The sequence below is a fragment of the Gorilla gorilla genome, chromosome 2 (genome assembly GCF_029281585.2).
Source record: "Gorilla gorilla gorilla isolate KB3781 chromosome 2, NHGRI_mGorGor1-v2.1_pri, whole genome shotgun sequence".
Taxonomy (NCBI): domain Eukaryota; kingdom Metazoa; phylum Chordata; class Mammalia; order Primates; family Hominidae; genus Gorilla; species Gorilla gorilla.
In genome coordinates this window covers 38,341,544-38,363,005 of record NC_086017.1, presented here as the reverse complement: position 1 = coordinate 38,363,005, position 21,462 = coordinate 38,341,544, and the positions used below count along the sequence as shown (strand labels likewise).

At 34.8% G+C, this 21,462-nt stretch overlaps 1 protein-coding gene across 1 annotated transcript in view; it reads right to left on the bottom strand.

The window, feature by feature from the left end:
- Positions 1-433: 433 nt before the first annotated feature.
- ZCWPW2 (zinc finger CW-type and PWWP domain containing 2) overlaps positions 434-21,462 on the bottom strand; it is a 159,663-nt gene continuing 138,634 nt past the window's right edge. Inside the window, exons 6-9 of the mRNA XM_019024234.4 lie at positions 11,374-11,432; positions 9,876-9,943; positions 4,405-4,529; positions 434-997 (exon numbers count right to left, since the gene is read on the bottom strand). Coding sequence (XP_018879779.3) covers positions 836-997; positions 4,405-4,529; positions 9,876-9,943; positions 11,374-11,432 — 414 coding nt within the window. The 3' untranslated portion in view covers positions 434-835. The remainder of the gene's footprint in view (positions 998-4,404; positions 4,530-9,875; positions 9,944-11,373; positions 11,433-21,462) is intronic.

The following is a 21,462-nucleotide window of genomic DNA, read 5'->3' as shown; positions in this document are numbered from 1 at the left end:
AGAGCAGGAACTAAAGATAGGTGTGAATGCCCACACATTTCAGTGTATGTAAAGCAAGATCTAGAAGGATATCTACTAAAACTGTTCATGAGAATCCCTGAAAAATGATGAGTTTTTACTTTCTATATTGTTAGATTTCTTATAATGAATATGTTCAACTTCTCTCTATACACTTTAAATTACATTTTTCCATCTTCCTGATGATACCTCCAAAGACACTGATTCAGCAGGGAAGGGTCCAGGATTTTGATCTTCCAAAATCTCCCAGAGACTCTATTAAGCAATCAGTTTTGGGTACCATGGTTGAAATAACTGATTCCAGTATAAGTAGCAAGTGAAATTTTGTTTTTTAGGAAAAGTTCCAACTCTATTAAACAATTATTTAAAAAATTATTTCTTTTTATTTTGTAATAGTTTGATTCCACTACAAATATACATTCTCTAAGTTTATTAGATTTGAATTACCTCTGAGAATTATAACAGCTTGGCCAGCCATTCTAAGTTATCCATTTTTGAACAAAGGGCCTAAACAATCATTGTAAAGCATATGTTTGTTAGGCAAATTTCACAAACCATTTAAAAATTAAGGCAAACAAGAAATATATAAATACAAATATCAGGGTTTTTTAATTCTAAATTTTTAACACTAACTTAAATACCATTTGACTGGCTCTAAAAATCATGGCCATTCTCAAAATATGAAGTAGAAAGTTACTGCAAATATAAACTTTGGTATAATTTATACCTATTTCACTAAACATTTTTAAAGTTTTAACTGTGGATAAATATAAAGATGCCAATATTTTTATAATTAACTTGAAAAATGTATAATGTTCTAAAACTCAGACATCAAAGCATCTATTTCTTTAAATTTATTAGTTATATCCTCAATACATTCTCCAGCTTTTAATTTTATCCCATCAATTACAAGATAATCCTCTTCATAGTGGTTTTCAAACAGACTGCCTGCAGGAGCTTCTGGGCTGCATTTAGATAACTGCAAAACAACCATATAATTAATCGGAACTATGTCAAATTTACCTGATTACTTGAACAAAACATAAAGTAGTAATTCCGCAAGCCACATTAGCTACACAAACTTTTCTGTTATTCTAGTGTTCAAATAATAATCACTATATATAGTATAATGCAGGATGAATGTATTTATATAAGAAAAAGTTATTATTTAGGTCTGTGTCTATTCCCCAGCCTTATACATTTTTAGTTTTAATTTTATGCTCTGGAAAAATGTGATAATTCTATGTGAGTTTTCTATGCTGTTTTATTTTTTACATTATTGTTATAGGGAATACAACTTAAAATGTGACTGTTTTAGTCACATTTTCTGTGGTCATCTTGTCAAAAGGTCATCTGCATTACTTAAAAATAGTGATAATTTGCTCTTGCTTAGTGGGAAAGGACACTAGTAAAAACAATGCATATGTGGATTTATTTGATTTATAACTTCAGAGTTTATTAAAGATAGGGTTCACTCCCCATGTAATTCAAGGGAAAAAGTATATATGTAGTTCATATAAATATTTTCACATAACAAAAATGTACCCTTTTATATAAATAATTTTTCAGTAAACTCAGTTTTATTTGTATATGGATTATTCAATTTGTGAATTATTCAGGTGGATTTATAAAAATCTAAAATTTATTTCCTCCGATTGCTTGCCAAGTCAGGGCATGTCACCCAATGTTAATATTAGCTTAAGAAGAACATAATTAGGAAGGTGACTCTATGTAGGAAAATAATTTCATAAAACATTTCAATGACAAATAGAAATGAGTTTTGATTATCTATGTGTATAAGCTTTTTTCCATGTTTTTACTCTCATCCATTGATGTAAATGCCTGAGATAATCCAATTGAAAACTCACAGGTGAAATGAATGATGAAAACATTATCAAATTTACAACTTTGAAAACAGCTTATACAATATCTGCTCAGAGAATCAACGTGCTCAGGACTTTAAAATTCTTAGAGGTCTCTTTGGAGTACTTAACTTATAAGAGGCCACCTTCCCCTAAAAACAACACATCTCCAGCTTTAAGTGGAGTTGTTTTTGGGAGACATATTAATTATTTCTAATAACAATAAATAAATAAATAAATGAAATCCAACATGTGATTACTTCTTTACTTTTAAACTGAAATTTCTCCAGCTTTGCTAGTTGTTTTCACTGTTATTCTCCTCATTTAAAAGTGAACAAGAACCCAAATATCCTGAATCTGGCATGAATGCCAGACTTACAAAGCTCAGTGTACAGAGTGCTTATGAATCAGTAACCAGGAGGCACTCACCTGCCCACTAGCCAGTTAAAATAGCTAATTTTTACACTTCTGAAATGCTGTTTGAAAGCATAAAATAATACAACAATCTAAAACAACAAGCAGGCTCCTGCCTGGTGATGGGTTAAAGCTATGTATTTTACTTTAAGAAATAAAAATCAGAAGTATTTCTCTGTTCTATCAAGTTACTACTTATAATGGCAAAACAGAAGTCAATTCTGTGCCTATAAAAGCTCCAGGACATCGCTATAAAGATCAATCTGGCTGTATTTTTGAAAAGAAACTGCTAACACTGAAAAACACTGCACAAAACCATATGGTATTCGAATAAAACACACATTTGCTGAAAAAGAATGATTTGTATATTAATTATACGTATATAGGATGTATGATACCAATCTGCAAGTCTTGTTCTGCAAAAGACCCATACACGGAAAACAAGTCTTTTTTTTGGAAAGGAACCCAAATGGAAAAGTAGCATTTACAACCCATGAACATTCAGGTAAAAATTGATATTGCTGATGCTGATTAAGAAGGTTATGTTTTTCAACTAAGTAGGAGTTCTTAACGTTAATATTACTTTCCTTTAGCATAATAATCTCCATAGTAATACATTCTGTATATTTTATTAATTTCTAACTCAATAAAGGACATGTTTATGAATAATCTCTATTTTTATTGACATTCTGAATGAAATCATACAACTGGGCAGTCTGCTTAAAGGTATAAACCCCTTTGTCCATTTATAAATCCATCTTTTTCTACATCTAGGAACAGACAGACTTCGAGATAGGCAGTTGCTCAAATTGTGAATGTGGGAAAAGAGAGATGAAGTAAGAAAATCTAAGCACTTATTCTCTCTAGCAACTGCCATTGCCAATTTTCAGTCTTTAATAATAGCAAAACCTTGGGTGTTTGTTCCTATGCAAAGCACTTTTCCTGGTTTACCATTTTTTTAAAATTATACTTTAAGTTCTAGGGTACATGTGCACAACATGCAGGTTTGTTACATATGTACACATGTGCCATGTTGGTGTGCTGCACCCATTAACTTGTCATTTACATTAGGTATGTCTCCTAATGCTATCCCTCCCCTCTCCCTCCACCCCACAACAGGCCCCAGTGTGTGATATTCCCCTTCCTGTGTCCAAGTGTTCTCATTGTTCAATTCCCACCTATCAGTGAGAACATGCGGTGTTTGTTACCATATTTAATCCTCAAAACAATCCTCTGAGGTAAGTGATAAGCCACTTTTTCAAATTACATAAGTCCTTATTGGCAGGACCAGGATTGGGACACAGGATTATATTTCAGAGTCAGTGTCAATATGCTCTCTTGACTCCAGGCACATTGTATACCTAAATGAATGAATGAATAAAGCCTTAAGGTTACAGAACTCCTCACTGCCATTTTTTTTCCTAGTTAGGGAACAGCTGCACTGCCACGTGAAAGTGTCTACCCTATGACTTCTTTTTCTCACACCTACCACATCGCTGCTCTGTACTAATGGCATGAGCCTTGTATCACAAACTCATTTTATTGCAGAGACATTGAATAAAGCAAGCACATTTGGCCTTTCTGAGTTCAACATAGAAAGCCAAATGAAAAAATTAAAAAAGGAGGAGTCTACATATAAATGGTAAAACTTATTCCAGTGAAAAATTCTACCTCCCGTATGTTAATGATAAGGTTTGTCCCTGTAGAGATTATCTTGGTGCATAATCCAGACGGGGCAGATTTTCCAGTGAGCTCTTGTTATCCTGGCCCCCTCTCCTGACTGTAAAGATTGGCAGCAAGGAGGAATTCTCTCTGGAGTGGCCTACTTCAGCTATAGCGAGCATCATCCATCTTTCTTCACTCCAGTCCCAAAGATTTAAAATGAAAAGAACTCCTCTACTTAAACACAGATTTTTTTTCAAATACTGATAGATGTGTTTTGATTTCTTAACAGGTTACTAGTTTATTATTTACCTCATGATAATCAAGGACTCAAATTTCAGACATGAAAAGAGTTTTTTATATATTTAAAATGTACAACTAGGAACAATTCTGCTGTTTAAAGAATTTGAAGTTGTTATTTAGGTCTGAAAATAACTATCAATATTACCTTTTCTCCCATATTTATTTCCTCTCCATGTCCTTCTTCTGACTCATCAGGTGTGGCTGTGGGTTGCAGTGCTTGCTGCAGCATTTGCTCCAGCTCTTTTAGTAAAACTTCTGTCTCACAGACAACTAAAAAAACAGGATTAATACAGTAAAAATGCTACATCTCACTTAATTCAATCTAATTCATAATCCTAACTACCCAGAAAGAAGAAATCTTTTAAATGCCACAAGGTAAAATATAAATGTTTCATATAATTTTCATACATGACTTCTTCCTGATACAAAATTATTATGAATTTCAAGGTGAATCTTTTACAATTCTTCCTTGAAAAATGTAGGTGATAGTCTTGCTATGTATAAACCATAAAGTAGAAGTGAAATATCAAAAGCTTATTAGAATTTTTTTTTAATTAGGGGCCAAGGGCACCAAACTAAATTATATTATTTATAGAAAAAGTGTCAGCAAATTTTTCTCTAAAGGGCTAGAGAGCCAATATTTCAGGCTTTGGGAGCCAGATGGTCTGTGACAAAAACTCAATTCTGTTATTGTAGCACAAACCATTGACATGTACATAAACAAATGAGAGTGGCTATGTTCCAATAAAACTTTATTTACAAAAACAGGCAGCAGCTGGTGACCACAGTTTGCCAATCTCTACTATAGACTATTAAACTACTGTTTAAAAGGAAAAGTTTCGTAATTAAGTGGCTAGGCTGAACACAGGCTAGTGCCTTCCCAATCCAAATTGCAACACATCTTAATTGCCTAATCTAATTTTATTTTAAAAAAATACTGCATTTATAAAAGTCTTTTCGTGTCACTGTGACATGCTCACGCCTGTAATCCCAGCACTTTAGGAGGCTGAGGGTGGATCACGAGGTCAGGAGATTGAGACCATCCTGGCTAACATGGTGAAACCCCGTCTCTACTAAAAATACAAAAAAATTAGCCTGGCGTGGTGGTGGGTGCCTGTAGTACCAGCTACTCAGGAGGCTGGGGCAGGAGAATGGCGTGAACCCGGGAGGCGTAGCTTGCAGTGAGCTGAGATCACACCACTGCACTCCAGCTTGGGCGACAGAGGAAGACTCCATCTCAAAAAAAAAAAATAGGCAAAAAAAAAAATCTAGTAATTCATTGACCTTGCTGAGATAAAACAATATCCCCACCAAAGAAATAAAAGCCTACTATAACTCTAGACTTAACTACTGATTAAAAATATGCATTTGAATTCTTGACTTAAATAAAACAAACATTTTCATTTTATATAGGGCCTAGTGAAGCCTTTGCTTCAAAGAAAGGAGGCCACATGTGGCCTGCTGTCTTGCATCAGAGGCAGATGGAGCATCTAAGAAGCTCTTCCAAAAACAACGTAATTCAGAGAGAAAGGCTGTGAGTACACATCCCTTCATCTTCCACTTTTTAGTAAAATCTAATATACCACCTTCTATTATCTGCAGTTCATGGGCAAGTCAGCAAAAATCACACCTAGTAGAGCAGCTGAAAGGTCATGGAAAATGAAAATACCCAAACAGGACATAAGTAGGAAAATTTTAAATTCTGCTAAAGTACTTATTAAATAATGTTAAATAAAATCATAGCAGGTTATGATAGGTTTCCCTTTCTTGGTTGTCATTACAGTACTGGAAAACTACTTTAAGTTTATATTTTTCATAACACAAGTTCATCTTGAAAATAATTTTTCTGTCAATATTTACTGCTTTCCCCAAGCACTTTCATACTCAATCAACAAATATTTACTGTTTACCTACTAAGGGGCAGGAACACAAGAAAATAGGCATAGACTAATAAGCCTTCCTAGCTATCACCTCCTCCTAGTCAATTTCAGGTTTTCTCTATGGAAAACCTCTTTCAAAATAGTTTGAAACAAGCTTTCTGATAAGCAACTCCACATCTTATAAAAAGTTCTCATGTTTAAAAACAAACAAACAAGCAAAGCCTGTAATTAACATGTTAGTTGCATCCACATAGATCTGTGTTCTAGGGTTACTGCTAAGGCCTAAGAACACAAAGTATAGAATGCTAGATTCTAAAACAGTGGCATTCAAAATTGTGTGGGCATAATAATCACCTGGGGAGTTTATTTAAAAATATAACAATGTCATGTCTATCAAATCAGGATTTTCTAGAGGAATGTAAGTTTTTTATTGAAGCACTTTTGTTAATAAAACTAACATCCTCTTTAAGACAGATTTCTTATTTAGTAACCTGTTAATAGATGACTGCTCATGGTTATTTTCACACCAATTCCCCAGTTCTACTCACAAATGTTAAGTTTTCCTACTTTACATTCTGAGTCTATGGAAATTGACAATGACATTTAATACACTGTTGAGAAGATAGATTTGAAGCTATGCTGTAAAAGAAAAAATGGCAAACAAACATCTTTATATTTCTAATGTCAGGCTAAAATACAATCAGTTTATGATAATAAATATCATTGCCAAATGGCATTGTAGGCTCTCTGTTTTCAAGTGATCTGAAGAAATATGTATACTGCCTTTTGATCAAAATTACACAAAGTAATGGATGACTTCATAAGTCAACTAGGGTTTACAACACCAACCTGACTGCTGTCAGCTTCTGCTTCCAGAGCAGTGGGAGGTTTGCTTTTCTAAATAAGTATTCCTATATTGTAAATGAAGTTAAAAAATAATTCTCAAAAAATAGCAGTTACCGTAATCTACAAACTATGTTATCAAAATTGGTCAGTGATATCCTCCAAAGATATGGACAAAATGAATGCCTTTGCTGATTGCATGACCAATCATCTTCTGTCAACACTGATTATCTTGTAGTTTCTCTGACTTGTTTCAATTTATTGTTGAGAGTGAAGTGGTAGCATTACGGCTACTCCATTACTCAGAGAAAGTTAAAAAAAAAAAGAAATGAAAGAAAAAATATGTATCTGTAATAGCGAAGTCCATATCTAGCTTTTTTTTTTTTTTTTTTTTTTTTTGAGATGGAGTCTCACTCTGTCACCCAGGCTGGAGTGCAGTGGCACAACCTTGGCTCACCACAACCCCCGCCTCCCGGGTTCAAGCAATTCTCCTGCCTCAGCCTCCCAAGTAGCTGGGACTACAGGCACGTACCACCACACCCAGCTAATTTTTGTATTTTTAGTAGAGACAGGGTTTTACCATGTTGGCCAGGCTCGTCTTGAGCTCCTGACCTCAGGTGATCCACCTGCCTCTGCCTCCCAAAGTGCTGGGATTACAGGCATGAGCCACCATGCCCAGCCCCATATCTAGTTTTTAAAAATTAATGTGTAGAAAATAAATCAGTGTTGTTTTTCCATTCCTGATAAGAAATAACTCACAGTTTGTCTCAATAACTCAGTCACTATTTTAAAAACTTTCAAATACAAAATTTATGGAGTTTTCTTTCACCTCGACTTATCTATTAAATGTTTAAGAAGCTGTTTCCTCCTGATAGAGTTTGGATATGTGTCTCTGCCCAAATCTCATGTTGAATTGTAATCTACAGTGTTGGAAGTGGGGCCTGGTAGGAGGTAAGTGCATCACGGGAGCAGATTTCTCACAAATGATTGAGTACTATCCCCTTGGTACTGTCCTGGTGATAGTGAGTGAGTTCTCATGAAATCTGGTCATTTAAAAGTGTGTGGCAACTCTCCCCTCCTTTGTTCCTGCTTTTGCCATATGACATGCCTGTTCCCCCTTTACCTTCTGCCATGATTATAAGCCTTCTGGGAAGGCTCCCAGGAGCCAAGCACCATGCTTCCTAGAAAGCCTGCAAAACTGTGAGCCAATTAAAACCTCTTTTCTTATAAATTACCCAGTCTTTGGTATTTCTTTATAGCAATGCAAGAACAGACTAACACATTCCCTTATATAGTAGCTACTGGTTGGGTTACCCCAAAGCTGGCACTGAAAAAAAAAATCCTAAATAAATTTGCAAGGCTATGTCAATGTTGAAATTCTGAAAGTGTTTTAATAAAAGAGAAGGGTGATGAGGAGGAAAAAGTACTTAGTTTTCTTTTATTTTCTAAAAGAAAGGTGTTAGAGTCTAAAAGTTTTCCTACTTTACATTCTGGGTGTAAAAAAAGAAGTTATTTTTTAAAAATAACTACTTCATCCTTTCTGTAACCCAGAGTGGAGTACAGTGGCGTGATCATAGATCACTGCAAGCTCAAACGCCTGGGCTCAGGTGATCCTCCCACCTCAGCTTTCCCAGTAGCTAGGACTACAGGCATGTGCCACCATGCCCAGTTATTTTTTTTTTTAATTTTAGTAGAGATGAGGTCTCACTGTGTTGCCTCGGCTGGTCTTTAACTCCTGGGCTCAAGGGATCCTCCCACCTCAGCCTCCCAAGGTGCTAGGATTACAGGCATGAGCCACTGCACCTGGCTTTCCTTTCTTTTAATAAGACTACAACGACTGACTTATTTAGCCAATTGAAATGCAATGCCATAGGATCCCCTGGGAGTGGCTTCAAGGAAAAGGGAATATATCACTGATAACTCCTCAGGGTTTAATGGGCTTTGAACATGACTGCCAAAGTTCCACATTGCAAATAAGCATTTCACTGCTTTTCAAGACTAAAGAAAATGTAGGAGGAAATTGCCTTTGAAAACTAAAACTTTCTCCCTGCATTCCACATTCACTCTACTGTGTTCTAACCAACGACAATTTAGTTGGAAGCCCCAGTCTTCTGCTTTTCTTTCTTCTCTCCCTTTGGCACTCCTAGGATCCCAGTAAGTTTGGAATGAAGAAGTCTGGATTGAAATGTATAGTTGTTGGTATTTCTTCCCACAGCTGCTGGTGCTTTATTTATTTATTTATTTATTTATTTATTTATTTATTTATTTATTGAGAGGGAATCTCGTTCTGTCGTTCTGTCATTCTGTCGCCCAGGCTGGAATGCAGTGGTGTGATCTCGGCTCACTGCAACCTCCGCCTCCCAGGCTCAAGTGATTCTCCTGCCTCAGCCTCCAGAGTAGCTGGGATTACAGGTGCATGCCACCACAGCCAGCTAATTTTTGTATTTTTAGTTGAGACCGGTTTCACCGTGTTGACCAGGCTGGTCTTGAACTCCTGACCTCAAGTCATCTTCCTGCTTTGGCCTCCCAAGGTGCTAGGATTACAGGCGTGAGCCACCGTGCCTGGCTGGTGTGTTATTTTAAAAAATTAAATACATGACTGAGACAGAGAAAATTCAATTCAAGGAAATAGAAACCTAAAGAAAATTTAAAAGCCCTGGTATGTAAATCAGTAACAAAAATGATTCATTAATATTTCTCATATATATGTGTATATATACACACACATATATGTGTAAAAATGTATACATATGTACACACATGTATATATGTATATATATACACACACACACACACACAGGAGATCTTTTTTTTTCCTTCAAAGGACTACAACTACATTCTGTGGAATTATATATAGGTTAAAGAACTAAAAGCAGGACAGGCTTTCACATACCCATGTTCTCCTTTGATAAGGCATCATCAGAACAAACATTTTCAAAACAGCATTTTAAAATTGCTTTCCTAGAAAAAGAATTTGACAGATTTAGTTTCGAAAGATCAATCATGAATATTTAAATGACCATTTATGCCTATTCATTGGTAACTGTAGATTATAAATGCATATATTTTCTAAAGGTAATTCTCTTGGTTGTTTCATGTAGTAACAAAGTATGTTGCAGTGAAAAACAAAAAAGACTAATACTGATTTGAGCTCTCACTAGGTGCAAAGCATTAACAATTTACCAAGCACCTTACACTGGCTTTTTCATAATCCTCCTCCAAAACACCTACTAATTGTTACTGTCATTATATAAAGAAACTGAGAATTTGAGGTATCAGAGAAAAACGAGAAATTTGACAACTTAGGTAAATGGTGGAACATGGTAGAACTAAACTCTGTCAGACTGCAAAATCCATACTGTTTCCACAATTCTATGTTGCTGACACAGAGTCAGAAAAAAATTTGCTCAAATGTACTTTCTCTAACCATAAGGTCTTGAGAAAGTCACTAACTTCTCCAAGCTAGGGATTCTTCATTTTTTAAAATGGAGATTATAATATACTTCCTAACAATTTGATAGGGTTACTGTGAAGTATAATGAAATAAGGCAGTGGAAGTCCATTTTTAAAATTTAGTTATTCATCCTCTGAAAAAGTACAAAGAAGGGCTACCTATTGGTGTCAGTCCTTGTTTTTGAGTAGGACCCCTCCTAACACAGCACTGATTACCATTCTTTAAAAAATGACTGGTTCAACGATAAACACTAAAATTTGTCATCTGTGACTTATTAGTTCACTATGAAAACCTGTTTCTGGTTTACATTAACTATTTTTAAACTAAAAACCTCATTCTCTTCTGATTGCGCATAAGATATTAATCTTTAAAAGTTCTGTTTCAAAATATTTCATGAATATAAAGCTTTTTCCGTACTTCTAAGACTACTACTTATAATTCTATTAATTATTTTAGAAAACTGTAAACACAGTATTTTCCAAGTGAAACAGAATCAAGGATTGTGAGATTCTGTTTCCAATAAAGCCCAGCTCAAACTCCTTTGGCCCCTTATCCTGGTACAAATTTCTTTTGGGCCCTCACTATGTCAGTTTCCACCTATATATTAATAGCTTTGCATTTCATGTGCTTCTGGCATCTGATTTTTTTTCTTTATCTAAAGGTTATATATGTGTGTACAACTTTAACGTGTTTTATTACTATTTTTATGTGTTTGTGAAGTTATGTAAGGGGGAGTGGATAATATGGGAGGTAGGCATCCAAATCAAATCAGTTTAGCACTCCTGAAAGATGAGCAGATCCATGCAATTGCCCTGACTATGCAGTGGTTGACTAGACATAAAGATGTTGTTTAGGATTATCAGCTGGGGTGTTTCTAAACTAAATCCAATATATATGTCAATTTTATCATAATACTATTTAATTTCAAAAAGCATACCTTTTCCTTTTTCTAAATTTGGGCTTCTTCTTTTCAATATTATTTTTAGAAGTCTGCTTCTATAACACAAAAACAAAAATATGAGTTAGTTCATATAGGACTAAATCAGCTCAGTAAAATAATGGGTCCCATGCAGTTCAAGTAATTTGGTCAGAAGAAACACCCCGGCTGATAACCCTAAACAACATCTTTACGTCTAGTCAACCACTGCATAGTCACGGCAATTGCATGGATCTGCTCATCTTTCAGGAGTGCTAAACTGATTTGATTTGGATGCCTACCTCCCATATTATCCACTCCCCCTTACATAACTTCACAAACACATAAAAATAGTAATAAAAACACGTTAAAGTTGTACACACATATATAACCTTTAGATAAAGAAAAAAAATCAGATGCCAGAAGCACATGAAATGCAAAGCTATTAATATATAGGTGGAAACTGACATAGTGAGGGCCCAAAAGAAATTTGTACCAGGATAAGGAGCCAAAGGAGTTTGAGCTGGGCTTTTCATGTCTAGGCAAAGATAAGTGACATGTTTTGAGGGTGACACTGGTTAGAGAGCTGTGCTAATAATGTTCCATAAAGCCTAGGGACTTCAAGGATTTTTTCTGTCCATAACAAGAAAATAGGAAAAACTTCACTCACCGGGACACAAAAGCAATAAGGTAGTAAGCAGTCTGACATGGGGAATTACATGACAAAAAGCAATAATCCTAAAAGAATGAAAACACTAGGTCTACACCATTAAAGTGAGAAATCCAATTTCATGTCTCCTGAGATTTCCCAATCGAATAATTAACACGAAGATTTAGCCAGGACTTCTAAAATCACCAAGACAAAAGTAAGCAAAAGAGCCAAGAAATTAATGTAAAAATGTATAGAGGGTCTTTGTAATTCACAAGTATTAAGAGCATATAGATCATCTGGAGAAGAAAAAGCCCATAAAATAATTATATTTGCACTGTATAGTTCAGTTGACATAAAACTAAAAACAGGCAAAGCTAAACTGTGGCACTACAAGTCAGGATAGCAGTTACCTTGGAGGTAGGAAGTGTCACTAGAAGAGGGCATGAGAACACTTCTGGAGTTCTGGAAATGTTTTGCTTCTCGATCTGGTGCTGGTTAGAGGGGAATGCTCATTTTATAAAAATTCATCTAATTTTATCTACATTTGTGATTTTCATTTTGTATGTTTGTATTACAGCAATAAACCTAAATTAAAAATAAGTATTTAAGTTATTAAAGGGTTAAAATGGATTAGAAACTATAATGAACAACTTCAGGTTTCTATGATATCTATGAGCCATGAAAGAATTTTTAAGAAGAGCCAAATAGCACTTCTAGAATCAAAAAAAAAAGTCAAGTCATTGAATTTAAAATTCAATGGATGAATTAAAGAGCTGATTAGATACACTGAAGAAAGAATAACTATTCTGGAAGGTAGATTTGATGAGATCGCCAAATCTATAGCAGTGAGAGACAAAAATACTTTTTGGAAAAGTAGCTAAGAATCATGGAGAATAGAATGATAAGGTCAAGAATATTTCTGAAAGGAGTTGCATAAGAATAATATAGAAACAAAATGGAAGATAAAATATTTGGAGTGATAATGACTAAGAATATTCCAGAATTAGGCCAGGCATGGTGGTTCACACCTGTAATCCCAGCACTTTGGGAGGCCAAGGCAGGTTAATGATCAGAGGTGAGGAATTTGAGACTAGCCTGCTCAACATGGCAAAACGCTGTCTCTACTAAAAATAAAAAATAAAAAAATCAGCCAGGCATGGTGGTGCACACCTGTAATTCCAGCTACTTGGGAGGCTGAGGCACGAGAATCACTTGAACCCTGAAGGCGGAGGCTGCAGTGAGTTGAGATTGTACCACTGAACTCCAGCCTGGGTGACAGAGCAAGATTCTGTCTCAAGAAAGAAAAAAAAAAGAGAATTTTCCATGTCAATTTGTAAAAGCCCATGGTGCCAAGCTATAAAGGTAAGACAGTTAGGCTGTAATAGACACCATATCAAAACAATATCCCAGGAACATATCTTCAATTAAACAATATCCAATAAAACTATAATTCAAGAAGGTAGCCATATGTGTGTGTTTGTTGATACTGAGGAGTATAAAAAGGTTTAATACTATTTTCTCTGCTTTTTGTGATTGATTTCCATGATTATGAAAAAAATTACAATTTTTAAAATAATATTTTTCAACAGTGAGAACTAAAAAGATAGAACTTTGCTGAAAGACCTACTACAGAATGTACTTTGGAGGAAGAAGATTAATCTAGAAAAATCAAAAAGAAGTGAAGATAAGTAAATTAAGTGCTCAACATTATGTAAATCTAAATAAACACTGACCTAAAAAAAAGACAAATTGGTAATGGAGTAAAGAACAAAGAGGATTTACAAAAGTAGACAACTGAATGGAAGAGGAAAAGGGGTTAGACAAAGGTGAAAGCATCTTAAGAACCTTGAATTATTCAGAAGAAGAGTGATGGTGATTAGGTTTACATTGTTAAACCTATTAAGCATGTTCATATTTAAGGATAATCACCAAAAGAAGAGAAATATAATTTGTATTTTTTAAAGAAAATTCATTTCTATTATGTCTAAAAATATGTACTTCAATGGATAGAAAAATTCATAGATTTAACACTTGGATAGACAGATAATGCCTGTCTATTCAGCACATTTATTATCAGAATTTGCTGCTAACATTTTTGAAAACATTTTTGAAAAAATTTTTCAAATTAAGTACTTTCCATTTAAAATCTTGTTTACATTATGTACATTCATTTGCTATATTTTCAAGTTTCAAAATTTTGTTCGAAACTCACTTTAAGCTATTAGTTCCCATGAGTTAGGATCCAACAATATGACCCATATAAAGAATAGACATTTGCTCCTAGTTGGTTCACATCTGGATAGTTGAATGACTTCCTGAGTTCCCTTACTGCCGTGAAATTCAATTCATCTTCCAGATTGTCATATATTTACCTCCTCCCCTCTTTTCTCTCCAGTGTTGATCCTTTTCACTTCAGCATTGATTATGCCCAGGGTCTTTCTTGACATCTGGGGTAGATTCTTAGCCTTGACTCTCATCAGCTGAAAAGGCTACAAGTTCCAGAATGTAGCTACCAGGTGGTAGAGACTCAATCTGGTTCCCTTAGTGACCATGGAGTAGAGATTCTGTTCTAATTGTTTCAATCCCTACTAATCCTCAGTGGACATGCACAGTGTTTGTAAATGACTAATACAGTTAAGAAATTTGTACATCATCATCTTCTCATGGAAGATCCTAGACTTTCCTTACAGAAGCTGGTGGCTTCTTTTCTTATGTCCTCAGGTTGGTTGAGGTTCCTCTTGGTTTGGTGGGGCATCTCTGATGCACAGTGAAACAGCTAGGAATGCTCTCCTGTAGGTCTAGGGTTGGCTGAGGTAGGTAGCTCTGCCCTACATGACTTGCATTTTCCTAAGACCACTGGGTAAACTTGGGTTAGTGTAGAGCTAAAAAGATAGAACTTTGCTGAAAGAGCTACTACAGAATGTACTTTGGAGGAAGAAGATTAATCTAGAAAAATCAAAAAGAAGTGAAGATAAGTAAATTAAGTGCTCAACATTATGTAAATCTAAATAAACACTGACCTAAAAAAAGACAAATTGGTAATGGAGTAAAGAAAAAGACGATTTACAAAAGTCAAAAGAAAAGCAAAAATACACAAGCCTCTTAAGGACTACATTGGAATTATCGCACTGTCACTCCGACGTTATTCCATGGGCCAAAGTAAGTCACAAAGTTCAGCCAAAGGCATGCAGTGGGGCAATATACTCTTCTTTAGAAGGAGCAATTGCAAAGGGTGTGGCTAAAAGAAGGTGGTCACATCTCCTGATTTCAAAAGTTATGATAAAGCTACAGTAATCAAGATAGTATGGTATTGGAATAAGAACAGAAGAATAAATCAATAGAATAGAATTTGGAGTCCAGAAAAAAACTCTCATGTATATGGTCAACTGATTTTTAGCAAAGGTGCCATGACAATTCAGTAAGAAAAGAATAGTCTTTTCAACAAATAGTACTCAGACAACTGGATATCCACATGCAAAATGAAGTTCAACCTGTACCTCACATCATACATAAAAGTTAAAATGGACCAAAAATGTAAACGTTAGAGATAAAACTTACAACTCTCAGAAGAAAACACAGGAGCAAATCTTTATAATCTTGGATTAGTTAATGGTTTCTTAGCTATGACACCAGAAACACAAACAACAAAAGAATAAATTGGATGTCATCAACATTTTAAAACTTCTGTGATTTTAACGGACACAATCAAGAAAGTGAAAAAATCTACATAATGAGAAAAAAATAATTTCAAATCATATATTTGATAAGAAATTGTATCTAGAATATGTAAAGAACTCACAACAATAAAAATACAATAAGTCAATTAAAATATGCACAATGAATTTGAATGGACATTTCTCCAAAGATGTATAAACAGCCAATAAGCACACAAAAAGATGCTTAATATCATTAGTCATTAGAGAAATGAAAATCAAGACCACAATGGCATACCACTTCAACCCAATAGGATATCTAATATTTTTTTTAAAAATAGACAATGACAAGTGTTCACAGGGATGTGAAGAAATGGAAATCTTTATTTATTGCTGGTGGGAATATAAAATGGTACAGCTACTTTGGAATATAGTTTAGTAGTTCCTCAAAACCTCAAATTTAGAGTTACCCTATGATCTAATAATTCCAATACTAGGTATATACCCAAGAAAAATAGAAGCATATTCCCATACAAGAACCAGTACATGATTGTTCATAATGGCATTATTTATAATAGCCAAAGAGTAGAAACAACCCAAATGTCCACCAATGGATAAAGTGTGGTATATCCATATAATGAAATATTATTCAGCCATTAAAAATGATGAAGTACTGACACATGCCACAATATAGATGAAAAGTGAACAGCCAGACATAAAAGTATTATATGATCTAAAATGTCTAATAAAGGCAAATCTATAGAAGCAGAAAATAGATTCCATGGTTACCACGGAAAAGGGCAAGGTGGGAAATGGGCAGTGATGGCTAATGGATATAAAGTTTCCTTTCAGGGTGATGAAAAACTGTTCTAAAATTAGCTAGTGATGTTGGTTGCAAAGCTTTGAAAAAACTGAATTGTACATTTAAAAAAATGAACTGTATGATATACAAATTAAATCTCAATAAATCTGTAATTTAAAAAACGGAATGACATGGAAAGGTTGAAAGGGACAGGAGTAGCTCACGCCTGTAATCCCAACACTTTGGGAGGCCAAGGTGGGCAGATCACTTGAGGTCAGGAGTTCAAGACAAGCCTGGCCAACAAGGTGAAACCCCGTCTCTACTAAAAGTACAAAAATTAGCTGGTGTGATGGTATACAACAGTAATACTCAGGAGGCTGAAGCTACTCAGGAGGCTGAAGCACGAGAATTGCTTGAACCTGGGAGGTGTAGGTTACAGTGAGCCAATACTGCATCACTGCACTACAGCCTGGGTGATGGAGTGCAACTCTGTCTCAAAAAAACAAAAACAAAACAAAACAAAACAAAACAAAAAGGTTGAAAGTGAGGAGCTGGAACATATTCATAATTATTAACAAAAGAAACCTCATGCAGCTATTTTCATGTAGAAAAAAGCAGACATTAAGTCAAAAAGCACAATCAGAGATAAAAAGGGTTATTACCAAATGCTAAAAAAAATTCACTCAGAAAATATAATTGTCTTGACCTGTCTATCATCTAAAATATTGGTGCAATAATTTTGATGTTTGTTCCCTCCAAACTTCTTGTTGAAATTTGAGCCCCAGTGTTGGAGGTGGGGCCTAATGGGAGGTGTTTGGGTTATAGGGGTAAATCCTTCATAAATGGATCAATGCCCTCCTTTGTGGGTGAGTTCTCAGTCTATTAATTCTCACTACGGTTGGTTGTTAAAAAGAGCCCTGCTGACTCCCCTTTGCCTTCTATCATGAGTGGAAGCATCCTGGGCCCCTCACCAGAAGCTGAGCAGATACCAGCACCATTCTTCTTGTATAGCCTGTAGAACCCTGAGCCAAATAAATCTTTATTAATTACCCAGTATTCCTTTATAGCAACACTAAATGAACTAAGACACGTAGCTTTAAAATGTACAAAGTGAAAACACAGAATTACAAATAGAAAATGCTGAATCTACAGGGTTTTTTTTTTACCTCTCTTAAAATTTCTTACACAATTTACCTCTCAAAAAATAATAAAGCAGAAAAAATATAGTGAATAGGATAATTCAACCACAAAAATAATAAGCCTAATATAATGAACATATATTAAACCTAGCATTGAATAATTAAAGAATAAATATTGTTTCCAAGCCTGAAACATTTATAAATTTGACCACCTACTGGGTCACAGAGGAAGTCTCAAAAATATTAAAGTAATCACTATTTTATAGACCACATTCACTGACAAAAATGCAATAACATGTGAAATCAAAACCCAAAAGGTAGCTAACTAAAATTTGTAATAAACTCATAGAAGCCAAGATTGCACCACTGTACTCCACAAAGGGAGACCCCATCTCAAAAAAAAAAAAAAAAGAATATTGAAAAGTCTAAATCACTGACCTCCATCTCCAAAGACAATGTAGAGCTATTATTTCTATATTGTTATTAAGTATCATCTTAAATTATCTGCATGTTTGAATATAAAGTAAAAAGGTTTACTACAGGAGGAAATAAGATTAAAAGATAACAAGTGAAAAGTACTTTATCGGTACTAATGGAAATACCATTAAACAGTTACCATAAATCACAGAGATTCCTGCTGAAAAAAATTCTTTTTCTACTTTGTTAAATATTCCACAATGACTGAAATGAACAAGTCAGTATTTACCAAAATGCTCTCTGCCTTCCTAGTATGAGCCTTTGATAAAATGTGATGGAGAAGAGCACAGCATTTGGTACAACAGGATCTAGAGTTAAGTGCTTATTCTGGCACTTACTGGCTATGTCACTTTTGTAAGTCACTTGACCACTCCAATAGCCAGCAAGTCTGGTGTAAACAATAAATATTTGTGGCCTAAATGACTATTTGGCATTTCAAGGTCTTCTTTTGTTAAATGATGCCAAGAAATATCTACCTCAAAGTATTTGAGGGAAGATTAAATAACATTTCAGAAAATATCCAACTCTGCTTGCCAATTTAGTTGTTCAATCATTGTTTACCTCTGGACCAATGTCCAGATTCTACCCTTTTTGTTTATAGCATATGACTGAGGGAACTTAGCATTCTGGTATAGTAGGAGCTTGGGTAGTACACTAGTTTCCTAGGACTGCTGTAACAAATTATCACAAATGGAAAAACAAGAGAAATGTATTATCTTATAGTAATATAGGATAGAAGTCTGTATCTGGTGACACATTAAAATTAGGGATCATCTCCAAGATGATCTCATCTTACTATCCTTACCTTGATTACATCTGCAAAGACCGTTATTCCAAACAAGGTCATATTCTAAGGTTCCAGATGGATATATCTTTTTGGGGCCACTATTCAACCCACTACAGGTAGATACTGTAATATTTACCTATCCCATCCCTTCCACCTCTCTCACTACTGTTGCATAGCTGATTCTCCTATGTTGTCTAGCCTAGTACTATTCAGAGTAACGGCCAGAATTAGCTTGATAGAAATGCAAATTTTTATGCCCACCCTAGGCCTACTGAATCAGATACTCTGGGAGTGGGCCCAGGAATCTGTGTTTAAATAAGCTCCTTAGATGACTCTCAAGCAAATTAAAGTTTTTGAGGCACTAATTTAATGCTTTCCACCTATCCACACAAATATAACACTATGTGTCACTGATTTTAAATAAACCAAATAAGTATTAATGCTTTCCTTGTTGAGTGTAAAAAACAATGTGGTTACATGGAAAGACTATATATATATATTAAAAATATATATTTGTTAAATATATATATTATATATTATATATATTATACATATATTTAATGATAATTAGGATTGCTGACTGGAATGGCAAATGACAGAATTGCCTTTAATTGCAAAGGACAGAAAATCCACAGAACTGTGTTTACATTAGATTTATATAATCTGCATAAACTGACTTGACACTGCCCATTTCCTTAAGTCACTATTCAGCTAAATGAAGTTTTCTTTTTTAATTTTTAAACAAAAAGAATGAGTCTGTTAGTTCTTTTAAATCCGAGGGTGTGAAATTTTGATTCAGTATTTTATGCTCAGGGAAGACATAAATATGTTTTGTAATCTTCTTTTGAGAGTAATTGTCAGTCAATAATCACTAAAGAGCTGCTTGCTTTGACAGAATTTCTAAAAGTGAATCTGTGTGCTTTGAATAATGTACACAAACTCCTTGTTAAAAGTCATATAAAAGAAAAAGCCAATATCCTCATTTCCCTTTGAAAAATCTGCTTAGAATAAGGATGAAAACTAGTTACATGTAGCACTGCAAATGATGGTTATTACTTAATCTGAGTATCCAGACAGTAGAGATAATATAGTTAAGTCTTTGGGCCTAGACAATGATTGCTTTCAACTTTCCTTTGAAAAGGAGGGGAGGATTAAAATGATCATTTGGTGGCCCTATTTTAGACACTATTTCAATAGAAAGAACACAAATCTAGTGTTTCTTATATAAATGTCAATCATCAATTGCTACATGCTCCAGTCTAGTCAACCTTTAATAGAGTTCTGCATTCCTATGAGATTTGAACAATATGAGAGACCAGTCCCTGGCAATAAGACTTATAAATATCTTGCTGTTCCCTGCACTCTCTTCTTCAGCCATGTGTAAGTTTACAATAAAGCACTGTGGATTTCTCTGCTTTGAGGGGCTTATCAAAGAGAACACTGGAGTGTGTATTCAAGCAGTGAGCTGAGACATGAGAGCACCTTCCCTAAAAATAGCAGTTGATCATCAGCCCACCTTAAACAAAAGGCATAAAAGGCCTTTGATTAACACTTACAATCCTGGCTGAGGATAGGAGTACCAGGAAACTTCAAGGAGCTCTATGATTTGGTGCTTCACTAATAATTTTTAAAGCCTTACATTTAATTTATTTTTTAGTGGTCTTTGACTATATATACCAGAGATAGACCATGAAAATCCAGGTATTTCTTTTTGTAATAGAACAGATTTCACTTATAATTATAAAGAGTTTAAGAATACTAAGGACTAATCCAGACAGGGTGTCCGGGGAGGGACGAACCCCATGGAAAGCAGAATTTGTGACACAGTTGCTTAGCTGATTGAATAAAGCCAGTAAATTAGATTATTTGACCTCTAATTGTAGACTTTTTGAAAATCCAAATCAGTTGAAACAATTCCTACTTGGGTACAGTTTTTCCCTAAAAACAACAGATATCTTAGCAAGGGGAATGCTGGGAGAACATACTGTTTTTAGGGAAGACTTTCTAGAATCTATGTGTTTCAATTAAATTCTAAAAAGCTGATGCAGAGAATATTCAGTGGTTATAGTATCCACATTATGCTATTTTTCTGGACAAAAGAATGAATGTCAAATGTTTCATTATTTGTTTTATAATTTTTCTCTATATCAGCTAGAATAGTAAGGATAACCAGCCTGATTATTCAACCCATGGATCATTGTCAAATGCTTTAAGCATTTACCTTCAGTGTAATGCATAAGAAGATCTCTCTCATACATAGGAATAGACAGACTCTCCACAATAGCACAACTAAAACATTTAAAAATTATTTTAAAAATGTTGTCTAGTGTAGTAGAGTATAAGTTTAAGATGTATCTCTAACATAAATATTTCATGATACGGCAAATTATTTCTGGGACAAAGTGAAAGAATTATTGTTATTATTATCATTATTTGAGATAGGGACTCACTCCCGTCACCCAGGCTGGAGTGCAGTGGCGCAATCTTGGCTCACTGTAGCCTGAACTTCCCAGGCTCAGGGGATCCTCCCACCTCAGCCTCTTGAGTAGCTGGGACCACAGATGCACGCCACCACACCTGGCATAATTTTTGAATTTTTA